General features: G+C 44.3%; 1 protein-coding gene across 4 annotated transcripts in view; it reads left to right on the top strand.

Moving 5' to 3' along the window:
* Positions 1 to 21,133, top strand: part of osbpl1a (oxysterol binding protein-like 1A) — a 257,078-nt gene that overhangs the window by 25,482 nt on the left and 210,463 nt on the right. For 3 of the 4 annotated variants that reach the window (XM_073045588.1, XM_073045581.1, XM_073045597.1), the window contains 5 exons: positions 2,512 to 2,623; positions 9,583 to 9,668; positions 11,593 to 11,737; positions 17,661 to 17,728; positions 20,369 to 20,413. In XM_073045588.1, coding sequence (XP_072901689.1) covers positions 2,512 to 2,623; positions 9,583 to 9,668; positions 11,593 to 11,737; positions 17,661 to 17,728; positions 20,369 to 20,413 — 456 coding nt within the window. The remainder of the gene's footprint in view (positions 1 to 2,511; positions 2,624 to 9,582; positions 9,669 to 11,592; positions 11,738 to 17,660; positions 17,729 to 20,368; positions 20,414 to 21,133) is intronic. The other variant, XM_073045602.1, reaches the window with a different exon arrangement.

Below are 21,133 nucleotides of genomic sequence, written 5' to 3'. Positions count from 1 at the left end.
TACAAATCCAAATTAAAGACGGACTTAGGAACGGAACTCTTTTGTAACCCAGGGGCTGCCTGTAATGCAAAAATTAGGGAAAAATGGATGATAATGTGATTAACTGGATCAATAACTTTGCAGATAACAGTAAGATTGGGGGTGTAGTGGACAGTGAGAAGGACTCATGGCTTGCAAAGGGATCTGCGTCAGCTGGAAAAAGGGCAGATGCAATTTAATGCAGACAAGTGCGAGGGTTTGCTCTTTGGTTGGATCTTCCAGAGTAGGTCTTACACAGTGAACGATAGGGCACTGAGGAGTGTGGTAGAACAAAGGGATCCGGGAATACAGGTGCATAATTCGTTGAAAGTGGTGTCACAGGTAGATTGGGTCATAAAGAAAGCTTGGCACATTGGCCTTCATCAATCAGTGTACTGAGTGCAGAAGATGGGATGTTATGCTGAAGTTGTGTAAGATGTGATCGAGAAACCGTCGCAGCAGAAAGAGGAGGAGCGAAGGGCTCGTGAGGTAACTGGATCTGTCATCAGCATGGAGAGGGGTGTCCCACTGCATGGGCTACAGACGGATCTCCATATCAACTCTGCCCTGGCTTGCACCCTGGAGAAGCCACAAACCAGTGACTGACAGGCGCAGTACCCATGGTCGACCATGACCGACAGAGGCCACAACAACAGGCAAACGGTACAGTGCATTACAAGGGCAGGGCAGTTTGTGAGGTCAAGAGTCTGTTTTATCAAAATTGGGACTGTTTAATAGTCTTATAACAGTGGGATAGAAGCTGTGCTTGAGTCCGGAGGTACGTGGGGGGAGAAGTGAGTATGTCTGGCTCCAGTGTTATTTGTAGTCTTCTAATATCCCAATTGGTGGCTGAATACAAATGTACAAACCAGGCACAGGGGAGTGAGTGTCACTCAGTCCCTCAGGATTTTACAAACTGGGGGAGGGAGGGTCACTCAGTCCTTCAATTTTGGTTTCACCAGACCATAGAACCGTATTCCAGCTGACTTTGGAGTCTTCTAGCAAACTCTAGCCAGAATTTCCTGTGAGTTTTTTTCAACAGTGGCTTTCTCTTTGCCACTCTCCCACAAAATTATAACTGATGAAGCACCCGGGCAACAGTTGTATGCGCAGTCTCTCACAGCTCAGCCACTGAAGCCTGTAACCCCTCCAGAGCTGCCATAGGTCTCTTAATGGCCTCCCTCCTCCCTGCTCAGTTACTGTTTTTAAGGACGGCCTGTTCTCGGCAGCTGTGTCATATTCTTTCAGTTTCTTGGTGATAAACTGAACTGCATTCTAAGGGATTTTCAGTGACCTGTATTTTTTCTTGTATCCACCTTCTGATGTGCTTTTTGTGCAGTTGCTTGGAGTGTTCTTTTGTCCTCATGGTGTAGTTTTTGGTAGGATATTAACTCACCAGCAGTTTTCCCCCCTCCTTTTTCTCTCTCTCTCTTTCTGCCCATCACACTGCCTGTTCTTCATCTCCCTCTGGTGCTCCCCTCCGCCTTTCTTTCTCCCGAGGCCTCCCATCCATTGATCCTTCCCCTTCTCCAGCTCTGTATCCCTTTTGCCAATCACCTTTCCGGCTCTCAGCTTCACCCCACCCCTCCGGTCTTCTCCTATCATTTTGCATTTTCCCCTCCCCCTGCTACTTTCAAATCTCTTACTATCTTTCCTTTCAGTTAGTCCTGACGAAGGGTCTCGTCCCGAAACGTCGACAGTGCTTCTCCTTATAGATGCTGCTTGGCCTGTTGTGTTCCACCAGCATTTTGTGTGTGTTGCTTGAATTTCCAGCATCTGCAGATTTCCTTGTGTTTGTCTTCGTATGATAGCCTTCCTCAGTGTCCACTCCACCTCCAATCTTCATGGTATCCATAAATTCGCTGATCCATTTAACCACACATTATCCAGATCATTTAAACCAGGACGATGCACATCTAACATAAAGTGGCTGCAGCAGAGTGCACCTCGCCTTCTGTGTGTTATGTGATGGTCTTCCAGACTCAACAGTGAAGTCAATGGTTTAAGATTACTTGCCAGTTCTAGCCTTTGTGTCTCACATTTCCAGTGATCACACCTCCCTATGGTAACTTCAGATATTTTCCATTTCCAACTTCTTCCTCCTCCACATCTCCATCTCTTATTACTCACTAGTGTCTTTACTCATATGGCACCACCACTACCTGATCCCACACTTGCCCTTTTGTCTTTCCATCTCTGCTCCTTGAAACCTATTTCATCTCTAGCTTTTCCCACTGAAAGGTCTTCAACCATTCAACAGATGCTGCCTGACCTCGTGAGTGTTTCCGGTGTTGTCTGTTTTTATCTTGAACTACCAGTATCTGCAAGACCTGGCATCCTGTTGCCCTTTGGTTTGATTCCAGCCAAGGGTGCTGCCCTGTAATTGGTAGAGGCTGATTTTGGTGCTTTCAAGGGCAAGCAGAAACTTGCCTCAAGGCCTTTTCTTGCATTTCCATGACAACCTGGGCGTATGCTGCACCTTGTATTTTGCAGGAGCTGGTTCTGCTGCTGTTACAGTACAGTGCCGACACTGGAGTTATCAATGGGGATGGTGAGACGGCCAGAGGTGTGACCCAGGATGCAGACATCCGATGCATGTTGGAAGGTAGGGAGGACTGGCGTCATTTGCCCTGCTCCTCAGCAGATGAGATGACCCACAGCTTCAGCAAGATCCCAGACACCATGGACTGATCAGTGGCAACTAACAATGGTGCCACAAAAGTGCTAAGCAGTGACCATCTTGTCCAAGTACATAACTCTCAAAGTGGCTACGCTGGTTGATAGGGTAGCAAAGAAAGTGTATTGCATTCGCTTCTGGTTGCCCCATTACAGGGAAGATGTGGAGGCTTTAGACAGGGTGCAAAAGAGGTTAATTGGGTCATTGTCTGGATTAGAGATCGTGATATAGGAGAGGTTGGACAAACTTGGATTGCTTTATCTGGAGTGGTGGAGACTGAGGCGAGGCCTGATAAAGGTTTATAAGATTATAAAAGGCATAGATAGATGGCTGTCACCTTTTTCCCAGGGTTGAAATGTCTTAATTCCAGAGGACATGCTTTTGAGGTGAGGGGGTTAAGTTCAAAGGAGAAGTGTGGGCAAATTTGTTTCACAGAGAGTTGGGTGGAGAGGTTTGGAATGTGTGGCCAGGGCGGGCAGTGGAGACAAGCTGATAGTTGTTCAAGAGGCTCTTCAATAGTAATGTGAATAAGTGAGGACTGGAAGGTTATGGAAATAGTGTTGGCTTTTCAACCACCATTAATCTGAACTTGATTCTATGACCTACAGACTCACTTTCAAGGACTCTTTACAACTCATTCTCAGTATTTATGTATTTTTAAAAAATTCAAAAGACACGAGTGGGAGGCAGTTTGGATATTCTGTGTGCCACAGTTCCCTTGGAGACGTTGTATTGTGCATAATTAATCCCTTAAGCAGAGCAGCCATTGTGTGAGTGAGCCAGGGTTAGAGGGAAGAGTTCAGGCTTTGGTTCGTAGGGGCTTCGGTAAGGACAAGTGAAGGCTGTGGGTAGATCTTGCAGTGTCCCTAACAACTACACCTGCAAGAAGCACATCCAGCTTTAGCTTCTTTCAGCCAAATAGCTGGAACCGGATGCACACCGGACCATTTGGGACGCTGAAGTTGATCGATGGGATGTACACGGAGGTGGTTACATCCAAGGTGCAAGACACGGGTGACTGTCAGGAGGGGGAAAGGGATAGGAAGCCAGTGCAGAGTACCCCTGTCACCATTCTCGTGAATACCACTTCAGATACTGTTGGGGGGGGGTTGGGAGGTTGACCTAGTAGAGGAAAGCCACGGTGGTCAGGTCTCTGGCACTGAGTCTATCTCTGTGGCTCAGAAAGGAAGGGGTGAGAACAGACAAGCTGTAGTGATAGGGAATTCATTGATTGTGGACCAGACAGGAAGTTCTGTGGACTAGAATGAGATTCCAGATGATATGTTGTCTTCCACATGCCAGGGTCAAGGACATCTTGAGTCAAGTCCATAGCATCCTTAAGTGGGACGGTGAAGAGCCAGAGGCTGTGGTCCATGTCGGTACCAAATGCATGGGTAAGAAAGGTGATGAGGTCCTGCAAAGTGAGTTCAGGAAGTTAAGTGCTAAGTTAAAGGATGGGAGCTCAGGATTGCTACCTATGCCATGTGTTAGTGAGGCCAGAAATAGGAAAATCACACATAGCTAAGGAAATGGTGCAGGAGGGAGAGCTTTAGATGTTTGAATCATTGGGCTGTCTTGCAGAGGAGGTGGGACCTGTACAGAAGGGATGGGCTGCAGCTGAACTGGAGGGAAACGAGTATCCTTGCAGGAATATTTATATGCTGCATGGGTGTGGGAGTGGTTGTTTGAGCTGGAGTTGCAAGAGATGGGAGCCAGAGCAGGTAGTGGAGCGGTTGTGGGGAAAGTCAGGAATGGGAAGATTGGGGATAGTGGGACTACTGGTCGGTGTTGTATATATTACATTGCAAGGAGTCTTGTAGGAAAGGCAGATAAGTTTAGGGCATGGATCAAGACATGGAATTAGGATATTAGTGAGCTTTGGTTGCAGGAGGGGCAGGATTGTCAGCTCAACGTTCCAGAATTCTGTTTTAGACATGATAGAGTGGGACGGGCTAAAGTGGGAGAGGTAGCATTACTCATCGGGGAAATGCCAGTATTCAGATAAGCCATGCTGGAGAGCTCGTCTACTGGGGCCATATGGACGGTACTGTGGAATAAGAAAGGGATGACCATGTTCAGGGGATATTATTGACGACCCAACATTCCTCAGGATTTACAGGAGCAAATTTTTAGAGAAATCACAGATTTTTGCAAGGAGCATATAAGGTTGTGATAGTAGGTGATTTTAACTTTCCAGATATTGACTGAGACTCCCATATTGTAAAAGGGCTGGATGGGATAGAGTTTGTCAAATGTGTTCAGGAAAGTTTTCTTAGTCAGTATGTAGAGTTCCCAACAAGAGAGAGAATGATACCTGATCTATTGGGAAATGAGCCAGGGCAGGTGACAGAATTTTGTGAAGGAAAATCTTTGCATCATAACACTATTAGTTTCAAGGAAATCATGGAAGCGGATAGGTCTGGTCCTCAGGTTGAGATTCTAAGTTGGAAAAAGGGCAATTTTGATGGTATCAAAGGATTTGGCAACTGTAAAAGTAAAACATAATATAAAGAACAGAATAGATCATTCGCTGTAAATTGGGACAGGTTGTTTTCTGGCAAAGGTGTATTTGATAAGTAGGAGGCCTTCAAAAGTAACATTTTGAGAGGATAGAGTTTGTATGCTGCTGTTCAAATAAAAGACATGGGTATCAAATTTAGGGAACATTGGTTTTTGAGAGATATTGAGGCCTTGGTTAAGAAAAAGGAGGAGGTGCCTAACAGGTATAGGCAGGAAAGCGCAAATGAGGTGTTTGAGGAGTATAAAAAAATGCAAGAGAACACTGATGAAGAAAATCAGAAGGGCTAAAAGAAGGCACGAGGTTGCTCTAGCAACCAAGGTGAAGGAGAATCCCAGGAGCTTCTACAGATACCGTACTCTGCGAAAGTCTTAGACACACACATATATAGCTAATCAGTGTAAGACTTTTGCACAGTACTGTAGTTATTTTATTATTGCTCTATGCTGTTGCCACAAAACAAAAACAAATTTCATGACATATGTGAGTGATAAAGCAGTTTCTGATGTGGTCTGTATTGTGGACTGAGAGTGGAAAGGGGACCGGGAGAGGGGAATCATGGTTGGGAAAAGTGGAAGGGAGAGAGGAGGGGGTGGGAAGCATCTGAGAGATATTCTGTAATGATCAACAAACCAGTTGTTTGGAATTATATGACCTGCCTGGTGTCTCAGGGCTGGGTGTGTCTGCACCTGTACCACCCCTGGTCCTGGCACTCCTCCTCTGCCATCTTCCCATAGCCCTCCACCCATTCCCAACATCCTTTGCTTGTGCCAGATTTACAAACTCACTCTCCTCTCCACATTGACAAATACAGTAGCGTGCAAAAGTCCAAGGCACCCTAGGTGTGTGTGTGTGTCTAAGATCTTTGCACAGTGCTGTACACTAAGGGCAAGGAATAGCAATGGATATAAGTGGTCCTCTGGAAGATCAGCGCAGTCATTTGTGCATGAAGCCAAAGGAGATGAGGGAGATGGAGGTGCCAGAAAAGGGTCACTGTGAAGGATCCATCACACTGCTCATGGACTGCATTCCCATTCTCAGCAAAGAGAAGTCTCTGCAGCCTCCACACCAGACTCAAAAACGGTTACTTTCCCCAAGCAGTAAGGGGAATCAACACCTGCACCCACTACATTACTGTTCCCTGTCAGTCACCTTATGTACAGCCTAACATCACTTTATGGACAGTCAGTTAATTGATGTATATAAGCTATCTTATGTATTTATACTTACTATGTTTTTTAAATTGCTATTGTGTTCTTTATCTTTTATGTTTTATTTTGTGCTGTGTTCGATTTGGAGTAACAATTATTTTGTTCTCCTTTACACTTGTGCACAGGATATTACATTAAATAAGCTTGAATCTTGAAATTAGGGTGGATAAATCCTCAGGGCCTGACAAGGTGTTCGCTTGGGCCTTGTGGGAGGTTGGTGCCGAAATTGTCTGGGTCCTAGCAGAGATATTTAAAATGTTCTTGGGCACGTGTGAGGTGCTGGAGGAATGGAGGATAGCTAATGTTGTTCTGCTGTTTAAGGAAGGATCTAAGAATAAGCCAGAAAATGATAGGCCAGTGAGCCTGATCAGCAGTGGGAAAGTTTTCGGAAGGTATTCTAAGGGACTGGATATATAAGTACAGTAAATTGGTTCAGTGGTTAATTGGGGCAGCCACTTCTTTGGGACAACTCTTGAAGAACAAAAACTAGAGAAAATAACTAGTATTCCCTTTGTTTATTTGAGACACTTTGTGACTTAATTGGGGCAGGAGACTGTTGCCGAACAGTTTCTAACTAGTGACAGGTCTGTGCACTTATGGGGCCGTTAGCCACTACGTGTTGCTTAGAGCAAACTGTTTTCAAATAGTGTCCATTGCCAGCACTTGTGGTCAAAAAGCAGTGATTTGTGTCACGGATAGTTGGTGAGAAATTAAGCAATGAGACAATTTAGAATTGTTTTGCTTCCAGCTTGGAGATGCCAGAAACGGCCGGGAGTGAAAATGAAACTATTTCCCCACTTTAACAAGTTAGGAACTATGAAGAATTTAAAGGTATTGACAATTATCTTGAATGTTAGAATGAAAATGGGAAGTTGGCTCATACAGTTAGCAACAGCATTGTACGAAGGCAGACTGTTATCTGCACTCGGTGTCTGCGCCCATTTTGTTCATTTATAGTCAATCCAAATACCGCAGTTTATGTGGGATGAATTCCTCCATTGATAACTATTGGGAACTAATACAGATCTTCATGGCACTGTAGTAGTATTGATAGTGTTCTAATTTGTTCTGCAATTTCATTTAAATACATGCAGTAATTTGTTACTTAGTTAAATGGTGGTTTATCTTTATTTTAATCCTTTTTAATTATTTTTATGAAACTTCAACTAATTGGGGCAGCCACTTAATTGGACCAAACTCTACTGGTCCCAATGTGCCCTATTAATTGAAATTGTTTGTATTTGGATAGACAGGGATTGTTTAGGGATAATCAACATGGCTTTGTGTGTGGCAGGTCATCTATAACCAATCCTACAGAGGAAGTTTTTTGAGGAAGTTACCAAGAAAGTTGATGAAGCCAACATAGTGGAAGTTATGTACAAGGCCTTTAGTGAGGCCCTTGACTAGGTCCTGCATGGGAGGTTTGTCAGGAATGTTCTGTAATTTGGTATTCAAGATGAGGCAGTAAATTGGAGTAGGCATTGGCTTCACGGGAGAAGCCAGAGAGTGGTAGTAGATGTACAAACAAGAGAAAATCTGCAGATGCTGGAAATCCAAGCAACACACACAAAATACTGGAGGAACTCAGCAGGCCAGGCAGCATCTATGGAAAAGAGTAAACAGTCAATGTTTCAGTCTGAGGCCCCTCCTCAGGTTCGCGGCCCGAAACATCAACTGTTTACTCTTTTCCATAGTGGTAGATGGTTGTCTCTGACTGGAAACCCATGACTAGTGGAGTGCTGCAGGGATCAGTGCTGGGTCTGTTGTTTGTCATCTACATCAACAATGTGGATGATAAACTGGATTTGCAAATTTGCGGATGACACTAAGATTGGGGGTATAGTGAATAATGAGGAACCTGATAAAAGCTTGCAGTGGGATCTGGACCAGCTTGAGAAAATGGGCTGAAAGATGACATATGGAACTTAATGTAGACAAGTGTGAGATGTTGTGCTTTGGGAGTACCAACCAGGGTAGATCTTATATGGTGAGCGGTAGGATACTGAGGAGTGTGGTAGAACAAAGAGATTTGGGAATACTAATCCATTCCTCACAAGTGGAGTCAAAGGTAGATAGGACTGCACAAAAGCTTTTGACACGTTGGCCTTCATAAATCAGCGTATTGAGTACGGGAGTTGGAATATTATGTTGAAATTGTATGAAACATTGGTGAGGCCTGATTTTGAGCATTGTGTGCAGTTTTGGTCACCTATCTTCAGGAGAGCTGTAAATAAGATTGAAAGAATGCAGAGAAAATTTATGAGGATGTTGGTGGGAATTGAGGGAAAGGTTGAATAGCTCAGGCCTTTATTCCCTAGAATGTAGAAGATCATGGGGAGAGTTGATGGAGGTATACAAAATTATGAGAAGTATAGATTGGGTAAATGCAAGCAGGCTTTTTTCTCTAAGGTTGGATGAGGTCATTGGTGAAATGTGGGGTCAGTTTCAACATTTAAGGAAATTTGTACAGGTACATGGATGGGAGGGGTATGGTCTGGGTGCAGGTGGATTGGACTAGGCAGATTAATGGTTTGGCATGGACTTGATGGGCCGATGGGCCTGTTTCTGTGCTGTAGTCTTCTAAGACTATGACTCTTTGATGGAGTAGTGCCTAATGGCAACGTGATTGAGGCTAGTTAGAAGATGTTTGGCAGATCTCCTCTCCCGATTAGGCAGTGTAGTATCCCAAATAAACAAAGGGAGACCCAGCTATTTTCTCAGTTAGTTTTTGTTTTAAGAGTTGTCCCAGTAAGTGGCTGCCCAATTAACTGAAGGCCCATTTAACCGGAGTCCACTGTACATAGAACCAGCTGCCAAAGAAAGATTAGTTAACTATACTTAAGAAGTATTCCAATAGGTACATAAATGATGAGGGTTCCCCTCTCATGCAATGTTCTGTCACTGTCATGGGGTCTAAGTCTTGTAGCTCCCCCAGCACCACCATGGGAGCTCCTTCACCAGGAAGAATACAGCGGGTCAACAAGGCATCTTCCCCCACCCCCCAACCTTCTCAAGGGGAAGTAAATGCGACCTGTAAATGATTAATATGTTTCAGGAGAGAAGGTGGGGACACTTAGTGTGAGTTGTAACCTTGGTGTGATGTGGGATGTTCTTGCATGTCCACATTGCCTGAGAATTCTTTCGTTTGCCTCAAACAGCCGCTGAAATGACACAACAGAGGAAGTTGGAAGAGCTGCTACTGATGGCGGCGCGGGAGGGTGACGCTGCGGGAATAACTGCGCTGGTGAGAATCAAAGAATCATGGAGCCGCAGGGGGTGCAGGAAACAACGCACAATGCTATTGCTGAGACCGGAGGGCTTGAGTTATCAGGAGCAACTGGATAGGCTGGGATGGGTATCGTGGTTAGCGTTGACCGGTTGGGCTGAAAGAGCTATTTCCATGCGGAGTACTCCATGATCTACGAGGCTGGCGTTTTCCCTGGCACGTAGGAGGCTGAGGAATGAACTTGTAAAACCATGAAGGACATAGATAATGAGGATGGTTGCATTCTCTATCCTATATAACAATCACAGCACGGAAACAGGCCATTCCGGCCCTCCTAGTCCGTGCCGAACTCTTAATCTCACCTAGTCCCACCTACCCGCACTCAGCCCATAACCCTCTACTCCTTTCCTGTCCATATACCTATCCAATTTTACCTTAAATGACACAACTGAACTGGCCTCTACTACTTCTACAGGAAGCTCATTCCACACAGCTATCACTCTCTGAGTAAAGAAATACCCCCTCATGTTTCCCTTAAACTTTTGCCCCCTAACTCTCAAATCATGTCCTCTCGTTTGAATCTCCCCTACTCTCAATGGAAACAGTCTATTCACGTCAACTCTATCTATCCCTCTCAAAATTTTAAATACCTCAATCAAATCCCCCTTCAACCTTCTACGCTCCAATGAATAGAGACCTAACTTGTTCAACCTTTCTCTGTAACTTAAGTGCTGAAACCCAGGTAACATCCTAGTAAATCGTCTCTGCACTCTCTCTAATTTATTGATATCTTTCCTATAATTCGGTGACCAGAACTGTACACAATATTCCAAATTTGGCCTTACCAATGCCTTGTACAATTTTAACATTACATTAACATTAACATCCTGGGGTAAGGGAGTCTGAAACTCGAGGGCATTGGTTTAAGGTGAGAGGGGAAAGATGTGAAGGGGATCTAAGGGGTAAATAAGTAGTGGTGAGTACATGGAACAAGCTGATGGTGGGGGGGGGTACAGTTGTAACATTTAAAAGATTTGAACAAGGAACGTTTAAGGTGGATGTGGGCCAAGTGCAGGCAAATGGACTAGCTCAGGGTGTCTCCTTGGTGGCATGGAACGGTGGGACTGAAGGGCTTGTTTCTGAGCTGTAAGACTCTCCTCACATTGAAGTATCTAGACAAGAAATTGAATCATCAAGGCTAAAGCTCAGGTGGTGTTAAATGGATGGTGGGCATGGACAGGATGGTCTGAAGGTCCTGTTTCTGTGCTGAGTGCGCTGCTAGTGGACAGTTTGATTTAGATTCAGCTCTGGCCCGACAAAATCTATAAAGATTAGCTTTACCTGTTATATGTGTATTGAAACACACAGTATTTCAAAGACCAGCACAGTCCAAGGGTGGGTTGGGGGGTTTCGCGGGTGTTACCACACTTTCGTGGCCAACACAGCATGCCTGTACATCTTTGGAATGTGGGAAGAAACTGCAGCACCGGGAGCAAACCCTCAGACACAGGGATAACGTACAAACTCCGTACAGACAGCAGCAAGAATTAAAGCTGGGTTGTTAGCACTGTAATATCATTCCACTAGTGGCTATTCTCCTGTGCCCCTGGGCTCCCAGCAGCTTCTGTGGAACCGTGGGACCTGAGTGGTTCCTGGGGAACCTGGAAGCAGGAGCCTGAAGGACCCACATTCAGGAACAGCTTCTTCCCCTCCACCATCACATTTCTGAGCGGTCCGTGAACACCATTTCAATATTCCTGTTGTTTGCACTGTTATTTATTGTGTAATTTATAGTAATTTTATGTCTTTACACTGTACTTCTGTTGCAAAACACCAGCTTTCACGTCATTCAAGACGGTGATGCAAAACCGGATTCTGACTGAATCAGTAATGATGACCCAGCTCCTGCCGAGGAGATTCATTGAAATGTTTTTCTGTTTAGCTGAACAGGCCCAACCCCCCAGCCATCAACTGCACGGACAGGCTGGGTAACACGCCATTACACTGTGCAGCATATCGGGGACAGAAGCAGTGTACCATCAAACTCCTCAAGTGTGGAGCGGACACCGGCATCAAGAACAATAACAGTGAGTAGCTCCTGCCATTACTGCCAGGGAGTTCAGAGTCCTTGCACAGAGTTGTCTGCAGTTCGGGGCACCCCGTTACATGAATGAAGGATGGAGGATGTGAGCTATAAGGAGAGGTTGGACAAATCACTCCGTGATAGTCGACTCGTAGGTTGACGGGGCAGTAAAAGAGTATTTGTTAGTCGAAGCATTGAGTTGGCGAGTCAGGAACTTCCAGTTATAACAGGATTTGCTGTACGAGGAGATGTTGAGTAGACTGAGTTCGAATTCTGTAGCATTTAGAAGACTGAAGGGGGATCTCACTAAAAGGACGGATTGTCTATGGAGTCTCTGGGTGGAAGTTAGGAACAGGACGAGGTCAATAACTCTACTGGGTGTTTTTTCTAGACCAGCCAATGGTAACAGAGACAGCGAGGAGCAGATAGAGAGACGGGTTCTGGAAAGGTGTGAGAATAACAGTGTTGTTGTGGTGGGAGATTTTAATTTCCCAGATATTGATTGGCATCTCCTTAGAGCAAGGGGTTTAGATGGGGTGGAGTTTGTTACGTGTGTTCATGAAGGTTTCTTGACAAAATATGTAGATAAGCCTACAAGAGGAGAGGCTGTACTTGATCTGGTATTGGGAAATGAACCTGGTCAGGTGTCAGATCTCTCAGTGGGAGAGCATTTTGGAGATGGTGATCATAATTCTATCTTCTTTACCATAGCATTGGAGAGGGATAGGACCAGATAAGTTAGGAAAGCATTTAATTAGAGTAAGGGGAAATATGAGGCTATCAGGCAGGAACTTGGAAGCATAAATTGGGAACAGGTGTTCTCAGGGTAATGTATGGAAGGAATGTGGCAAATATTCAGGGGATATTTGCGTGGAGTTCTGCATAGGTACTTTCCAATGAGACGGAAAGGATGGTAGGGTACAGGAACCATGGTGTACAAAGGTTGTTGTAAGTCTAGTCAAGAAGAAAAGAAAAGCTTACGATTCAAAAAACAAGGTAATGATAGAGATCTAGAAGATTATAAGGCTAGGAGGAAAGAGCTTAAGAATGAAATTAGGAGAGCCAGAAGGGGCCATGAGAAGGCCTTGGCAGACAGGATTAAGGAAAACCCCAAGACATTCTACAAGTATGTGAAGAGCAAGAAGATAAGACGTGAGAGAGACAGGACCAATCAAGTGTGACAGTGGAAAAGTATGTTTGGAACCGGAGGAAATTGCAGAGGTACTTAATGAGTACTTTGCTTCAGTATTCAATGCAGAGAAGGATCTTGGCGATTGTAGGGATGACTTGCAGCGGACAGAAAAGCTCAAACATGTAGATATTAAGAAAGAAGATGTGCTGGCGCTTTTGGAAAACATTAAGTTGGCTAAGTCACTGGGACCGGACGAGATGTACCCCAGGCTACTGTGGGAGGTGAGGGAGGAGATTGCTGAGCCTCTGGCAATGATCTTTGCATCATCAATGGGGATGGGAGAAGTTCCGGAGGATTGGAGGGTTGGAAATGTTCTTCCCTTATTCAAGAAAGGGAGTAAAGATGACCTAGGAAATTATAGGCCAGTGAGTCTTACTTCGATGGTTAGTAAGTTGATGGAGAAGATCCTGAGAGGCAGGATTTATGAACGTTTGGAGAGGCAGAATATGATCAGGAATAGTCAGCATGGCTTTGTCAAAGGCAGGTTGTGCCTTAAGAGCCTGATTGAATTTTTTGAGGATGTGACTAAACACATTGATGAAGGTTGAACAGTAGATGTAGTGTATATGGATTTCAGCAAGGCATTTGACAAGGTACCCCATGCAAGGCTTATTGAGAAAGTAAGGAGGCATGGGATCCAAGGGGACATTGCTTCGTGGATCCAGAACTGGCTTGCCCACAGAAGGCAAAAAGTGTTGTAGGTGGGTCATATTCTGCATGGAGGCCAGTGACTAGTGGTGTGCCTCAGGGATCTGTTCTGGGACCCCTACTCTTCTTGATTTTTATAAATGACCTGGATGAGGAATTGGAGGGATGAGTTAGTAAATTTGCTGATGACCCAAAAGTTGGGGGTGTTGTGGATAGTGTGGAGGGCTGTCAGAGGTTACAGCGAGACATTGATAGGATGCAAAACTGGGCTGAGAAGTGGTTGATGGAGTTCAACCCAGATAAGTGTGAATTGGTTCGTTTTGGTAGGTCAAATATGATGGAAGAATATAATATTAATGGTAAGAATCTTGGCAATGTGGAGGATCAGAGGGATCTTGGGGTCTTCATTAATAGCGGAATTGAATTTAGGAGCCGAGAGGTAATGTTGCAGCTGTATAGGACTCTGGTCAGACTCCACTTGGAGTGCTCAGTTCTGGTCACCTCCCTACAGGAACGATGTGGAAACCATAGAAATGCTGCAGAGGAGACTTACAAGGATGTTGCCTGGATTGGGGAGCATGCCTTCTGAGAATAGGTTGAGTGAACTTGGCTTTTTCTCCTTGAAGTGATGGAGGATGAGAGGTGACCTGATAGAGGTGTATAAGATGATGAGAGGCATTGATCGTGTGGATAGTCAGAGGCTTTTTCCCAGGGCTGAAATGGTTGCCACAAGAGGACACAGGTTTAAGGTGCTGGGAAGTAGGTACAGAGGAGGTAAGTTTTTTTTTACGCAGAGAGTGGTGAGTGTGTGGAATGGGCTGCCAGCAATGGTGGTGGAGGTGGATACGATAGGGTATTTTAGGAGACTCCTGAATAGGTACATGGAGTTTAGAAAAATAGAGGGTTATGTGTAACCCTAGGTAATTTGTAAGGTGGGGTCATGTTCAGCACAGCTTTGTAGGCCGAAGGGACTGTATTGAGCTGTAGGTTTTCTATGTTGCTAAAACTGAAAAATCTGGACACGAGGAGGATATTGGGCCCTGGTCCAAAACTTCTCATCCAGGGGATAGTTTGTGAATAAGGAATATCTATTAAGAACAAGGATGAGGAGGAACTTGTCCTTTGGGAGGGTGGGGAATCCTTGGGATTCTCTCCCTTGGAGTGGTGTGTAGTCCCAGTCATGTAGTTCAATCAGAGATTGATAGAATTCTGAATATTAATGGAATCAAAGCATACTTAGCAAGGTAAATTGGAGGGGCGTCTTGATCAGCTGGGCATGTTGTCTCATGATTGGCAAATGGCTTTCAATCCAGAAAAATGTGAGTTATTGCTTTTTGGGAGTTTAGAACAGGGGTGGAATTGTACAGTGAATGGAGGAGTCCAGAGATTGGAATTGTAAAGTGAATGGTCAGGCCCTGGGATTGTGATTGGGATTGAAATTGTACAGGGAATGGTCGGGTCCTGAGATTGGAATTGTACAGGGAATGGTCAGGTCCTGAGATTGGAATTGGAATTGTACAGTGAATGGTCAGGCCCTGGGATTGTGATTGGGATTGGAATTGTACAGTGAATGGTCAGGTCCTGAGATTGGAATTGTAAAGTGAATGGTCAGGCCCTGGGATTGTGATTGGGATTGGAATTGTACAGTGAATGGTCAGGTCCTGAGATTGTGATTGGGATTGGAATTGTACAGTGAATGGTCAGGTCCTGTGATTGGAATTGTACAGTGAATGGTCAGGTCCTGTGATTGGAATTGTACAGTGAATGGTCAGATCCTGTGATTGGAATTGTACAGTGAATGGTCAGGTCCTGTGATTGGAATTGTACAGTGAATGGTCAGGTCCTGAGATTGGAATTGTACAGGGAATGGTCAGGTCCTGAGATTGGAATTGTACAGGGAATGGTCAGGCCCTGAGATTGGAATTGTACAGGGAATGGTCAGGCCCTGAGATTGGAATTGTACAGGGAATGGTCAGGCCCTGAGATTGGAATTGTACAGGGAATGGTCAGGCCCTGAGATTGGAATTGTACAGGGAATGGTCAGGCCCTGAGATTGGAATTGTACAGGGAATGGTCAGGCCCTGAGATTGGAATTGTACAGGGAATGGTCAGGCCCTGAGATTGGAATTGTACAGGGAATGGTCAGGCCCTGAGATTGGAATTGTACAGGGAATGGTCAGGCCCTGAGATTGGAATTGTACAGGGAATGGTCAGGCCCTGAGATTGGAATTGTACAGGGAATGGTCAGGCCCTGAGATTGGAATTGGAATTGTACAGTGAATGGCCGACCCCTGAAATTGGAATTAGAATTCCACAGAAAATGGTTGGGCCCTGAGATTGGAATTGGAATTATACAGGGAATGGTAGGGCCTCGAGGAGTGTTATGGAACAGAAGGACATTGTTCCCTGACAGTGGCGTCACTGTTGATCAGTGTCAAAAAAAAGCCTCTTTCGTGTCAAAGTGAAAACAGGTCTCTTCAAAGTGATCTAAGTCAATTACAAATATAAAAAACACAAAGTAATTAATGCATAAGTATTCATCCCCTTCAAATCAGTATTTAATGGATGGGTCTCTGACAGCTTTGCACACCAGAACACGACAGTTTTTTCCTATTCTTCTTCACAAAACTGCTCAAGCTCTGTCAAGTTACATGGGGATCATGAATGAACAGCCCTTTTCAAATCCAGCCAGAAATTCTCAATTGGATTGAGGTCTGAACTCCGACTTGGCACCTCCAGGACAGATTTTGTTTGTAAGCTGTTCCTGTGTAGCTTTGGCTTTATGCTTGGGGTCATTGTCTTGCTGGAAAACAAATCTTCTCCCAAGTCACAGTTCTGTTGCAGACTGCATCAGGTTTTCCTCCAGGATTTCCCTGTATTTTGTCACATTCAATTTACTCTCCACTTTACTCGTGAAGCATCCCCACAGCATGATGCAGCCACCATTATGCTTCACAGTAGGGATGGTGTGTTTTTCATGATGTGTGGTGTTTGGCTTATGCCAAACATAGCATTTAGTTTGATGGCCAAAAAGCTCAATTTTGGTTTCATCAGACCATAGAACTTTCTTCCAGCTGACCCCAGAGTCCCCCACATGACTTCTGGTAGACTCTAGTCAAGATTTGATGTGAGTTTGTTTCAACAGTGGTTTTCTCTTTGCCACTCTCCCATAAAGCTGTGACTGGTGAAACACCCGGGCAACAGTTGTTGTATGCGCAGTCTCTCCCATCTCAGCCACTGAAGCTTGTAACCCCTCCAGAGTTGTCATGGGTCTCTTGGTGACCTCCATCACTAGTCCCCTTCTTGCACATTCACTCAGTTTTTGAGGACAACCTGCTTTAGGCAGATTTACAGCTGTGCTATTTTCTTGATGATTGACTTAACTGTACTCCAAGGGACATTCAGTGACTTGGAAATTTTCTTGTATCCATCTCCTGACTTGTGCTTTTCAATAACCTTTACATGGAGTTGCTTGGAGTGTTCTTTTGTCTACATGGTGTAGTTTTTGCCAGGATACTGACTCACCAGCAGTTGGACCTTCCAGATACAGGTGTATTTTTACTACAATCAATTGAAACACTAATTGCACACAGGTGATCTCCATTTAACTAATTATGTGGCTTAAAACTAATGGCTGCACCAGTGATGATTTGGTGTGTCATATTAAAGGGGGTGAACACTTATGCAATCAATTATTTTGTGTTTTATAATTATAACTTATTTAGATCACTTTGTGGAGATCTGCTTTCACTGACACAAAATAGTCCTTTCTGTTGATCAGCGTCAAAAAAAAAACAAATTAAATCCACTGTAATTCAATGTTGTAAAACAAAAACATGAAAACTTCCAAGGGGCGTGAATACCTTTTATAGGCACTGTATATAGATAGGAAAAGTGTAGAGGGATATGGGCCAAACGTGGGCAAGTGGGACGAGCTGAGATGGGCATTTTGATTGGCTGGGACCATTATGGCCAAAGGGCTTGTTTCCCTGCTGTATGTCTCTGATGCCTCCTGTTTTTCAACTCATTCCCTTAATGGATTGATAATCACAGACCCTTTTAACCTCCCTTGAATTTTCTTTCACAGATCAGTTGCCTTATGACCTGGCTTGTGGCACAGAGATCAGACAAATACTCGGAGGCAAATCATACAAGGTTTGTCTGTCCAGTCCTTGGGAGCTTCACTTCTTCCTTTAAACAGAGTCTGTGGGGGTTAATGCTGTGTTTGCCGATAGCCTCCTGCAAAAGATCTCACTCGGAGATACCAGATCACTGCAGACACTAGTCCTCAGCACTGCAGCGAACTCATGGGATCAGAGGTAGAATGCTGTGAAGTTAGCCGCAAGAAGCCTTTTTCTGAATGGATAAAGATTTAGCTTCAAGTGTTAAAATAATGGAATTCTATAAAGCTGTGAGAATATGTATAAAACTATAGATAATGTAGATTGTTAGTCTTTTTCCCTGGGTGGAAATGACAAATATTAGAGTGCGTAGTTTTAATGTGAGGACGAGAAAGCTTGAACGAGATTTACAAGGCAACTTTTTTTCATACAACCATTGAAGGTGCTTGGAACGGGCTGGCAGGGGAAGCAGTTATGATAGTGAAGTTTAAAAGGCATTTAGGCAGACACATGAACAGGCAGGAAATGAAGGTATATAGACTATATGCGGCAGGTGGGATTATTTTAAAATGACATGGTTCAAAGTACATTCAAGGTAAATTTATCTTCAAAATGCAGGTATGTCACCATATATAACCCTGAGATACATTTTCTTGCAGACATATTCAATAAATTGATAATAGAATAATAAACATAATAGAATCAGTGAAAGACCAAACCAACTTGGACATTCAGCCAGTGTGTAAAAGACGACAAACTGCAAATGCAAAATGAAAGAAATAATAATAATAATAATAAATAAATAAGCAATAAATATTGAGAACATGAGGTAGTTTTTGAAAGTGAGTCCATAGGCAGTGGGAACATTTCAGAGATGGGCCAAGTGAAGTGATGGTTGAGGGCCAATAACTGTTCCCTATCCAGGTGATAGAGCCTTGAAGCCCCTGTACCACCTTCCCAGTGGAAGCAGCAAGAAGAGATCATGTCCTGGGTGGTGGGGTCCCTGTTGATGGATGCTGCTTTGTGCAGATGTGTTCAATGGTGGAGAGGGTGTTAACTGCCATGGACTGGGCCATATCCACTACTTTTTGTAGGATTTTCTGTTCAAGGACATTGAAGATTCCAGACAAGGCTGTGATGCAGCCAGTCAGTATACTCTCCATGACACATCCATCGAAATTTGTCAAAGTTTGAGATGTCATGCTAATTATTCGCAAACTCCCAAGGAAGTAGAGGTGCTACCTTGCTTCCTATGACAGGTCCTCTGAAATAATAACACCAAGGGATTTAAAGTTGCTGACCCTCTCCACCTCTGTTCCTCCAGTGGGGACTGGCTCTTGGACCTCTGGTTCCTCCTCCTGAAGTCAATAATCAGTTCCTTGGTCTTGCTGACATTGAATGAGAGGTCATTGTTATGGCCAGGTTTTCAATCTCACTAAAATATGCTGATTCGTCACCACCTTTGATTCAGCCTACAACAACGGTGTCATCAGCAAACTTGAATACAGTATTGGAGCTTTGCTTAGCCACACAGTCATAAGTGTAAACTGAGTAGAGCAGGGGGCTAAGCACACAGCCTTGTGGTGCACCTGTGCTGATGGAGACTGTGGAGGAGATGTTGTTGCCGATCCAAACTGACTGGGGTCTGCAAGAGAGGAAATTGAGGATTCAATTGCAGAAGGAGGTTTTGAGGCCAAGGTCTTGAATCATATTGATTAATTTTGAGGTGATGACGGTATTGAATGCTGAGCTATAGTTGATAAAGAGCATCCTGATGTATACATCTTTGCTATCCAGATGTTCCAGAGTTGAGTGAAGAGCAAATAAGATGACATCTTGTTGCTCATAGGCAAATTGGAGTGGATCCAAGTTGCTTCTCAGACAGGAGTTGATATGTTTCATTTCTAACCTCTCCAAACACTTCTTCACTGTGGTTGTAAGTGCGACTGGACAATAGTCAATGAGGCAGGATACCACATTCTGGTATAATTGAGGCCAGCTTGAAGTGAAAGGTTAAAGATCCCAGTGAACGCTCCAGCCGGTTGATTAGTACAGGTCTTTAGTACTTGGCCAAGTACCCCGTCCGGGTGGCATATTTTTCGTGGGTTCACCTTCATGAAGGCTGCTCACACATCGGCCAAATTGACCTGAAGTCACAGGACCACTGGGGGCTGTGGCAGTTCCCGATGGTTCCTCCTTGTTTTGATGGTCAAAGTGAGAATAGAAGTGATTGAGCTCATCTGGAAGCGAAGCTATGATGTCGCTTATGTCACTTGATTTAGCTTTATAAAGATAGGTGATAGTATTCATGCCCTGCAGCAACTGTCAAGCATCCTTGGTTGATTCATGTTTAGTCTAGGATTGGCACTTCACCCGTGAGTCGGCTTTCCGGAGAGCTACCTGCATAACTCGTAACTGTTTTTGGTCATCAGACTTTGAACGCTTCTGATGTGGCCCTCAACAGATTGCAGATCTCATGGTGGGCACTGCCTTTATGGGGGAAAGGGCCTGTTCCTGTGTTGCACTGCTCTGTGTTTTAACATCTGGTTATTAAGGCTGTGAATTGCCAACACTGTTTCCAAATGGGTACAAATTCTGGGACGTATTTGTTTGAATTTTTATGATGTGTGCAGGGCAAATGTTCCAACTAATATCAGCTGTTTCTCCTCTTTAGGGAATGCATAAAATGGTGCAGAGATTTGAAGGACCACTTTTTAAGGTAATTCTCTTCATGTTCATGCGTGAGAGCTGATTAGTGTGACATACGCATACAAAGAATCCAAGCAAAGAAAGAGACCATTCAGCCCACCATAGAGTCATCAAGTTGTAGAGGAGTACAGCACAGAAAGAGCCCATCTAGTCCATGATGAAAACCTATTTAACCTGCCTACTCCCAATGACCTGCAAGGGATCGTAACCCTCCATATCCATGTACCTACCCAAACTTCTCTAAAGTGTTGAAATTGGAGCTCGCATGGACCACGTGCTGGCAGCTTATTCTGCATAGTCATGACCCTCTGAGTGGAGAAGTTTCACCTTAGACGTCTCGCCTTTCACCCTTAAGCAGTGAACTTTGGCTGTAGTCCCACTGAGCCTCAGTAGAAAAACCCTGCTTGCATTTACCCTATCTATACCCCTTATAATTTTGCGTTGCATCTATCAAATCTCCTCTCAATCTGCTATGTTCCAAAGAATCCAGTCCTGACCTGTTGAACCTTTCCTTATAACTCAGCTCCTCCAGACCCAGCAATGTCCTTGTCAATTTTGTCTGCATTCTTTCAACCTTGTTCACATCTTTCCTGTAGGCAGGTGACCAGAACTGCACATAATGCTTCAAATTAGACCTCACTAATATACAACTTCAACATAACATCTCTTCTATAATCAATACATTGATTTATGAAGGCCATTGTGCCAAAAGCTTTCTTAACAACCCTAT

The sequence above is a fragment of the Hemitrygon akajei genome, chromosome 1 (assembly GCF_048418815.1).
Source record: "Hemitrygon akajei chromosome 1, sHemAka1.3, whole genome shotgun sequence".
In the NCBI taxonomy this organism is placed as follows: Eukaryota; Metazoa; Chordata; class Chondrichthyes; order Myliobatiformes; family Dasyatidae; genus Hemitrygon; species Hemitrygon akajei.
This window is presented reverse-complemented; position numbering and strand designations above follow the sequence as displayed.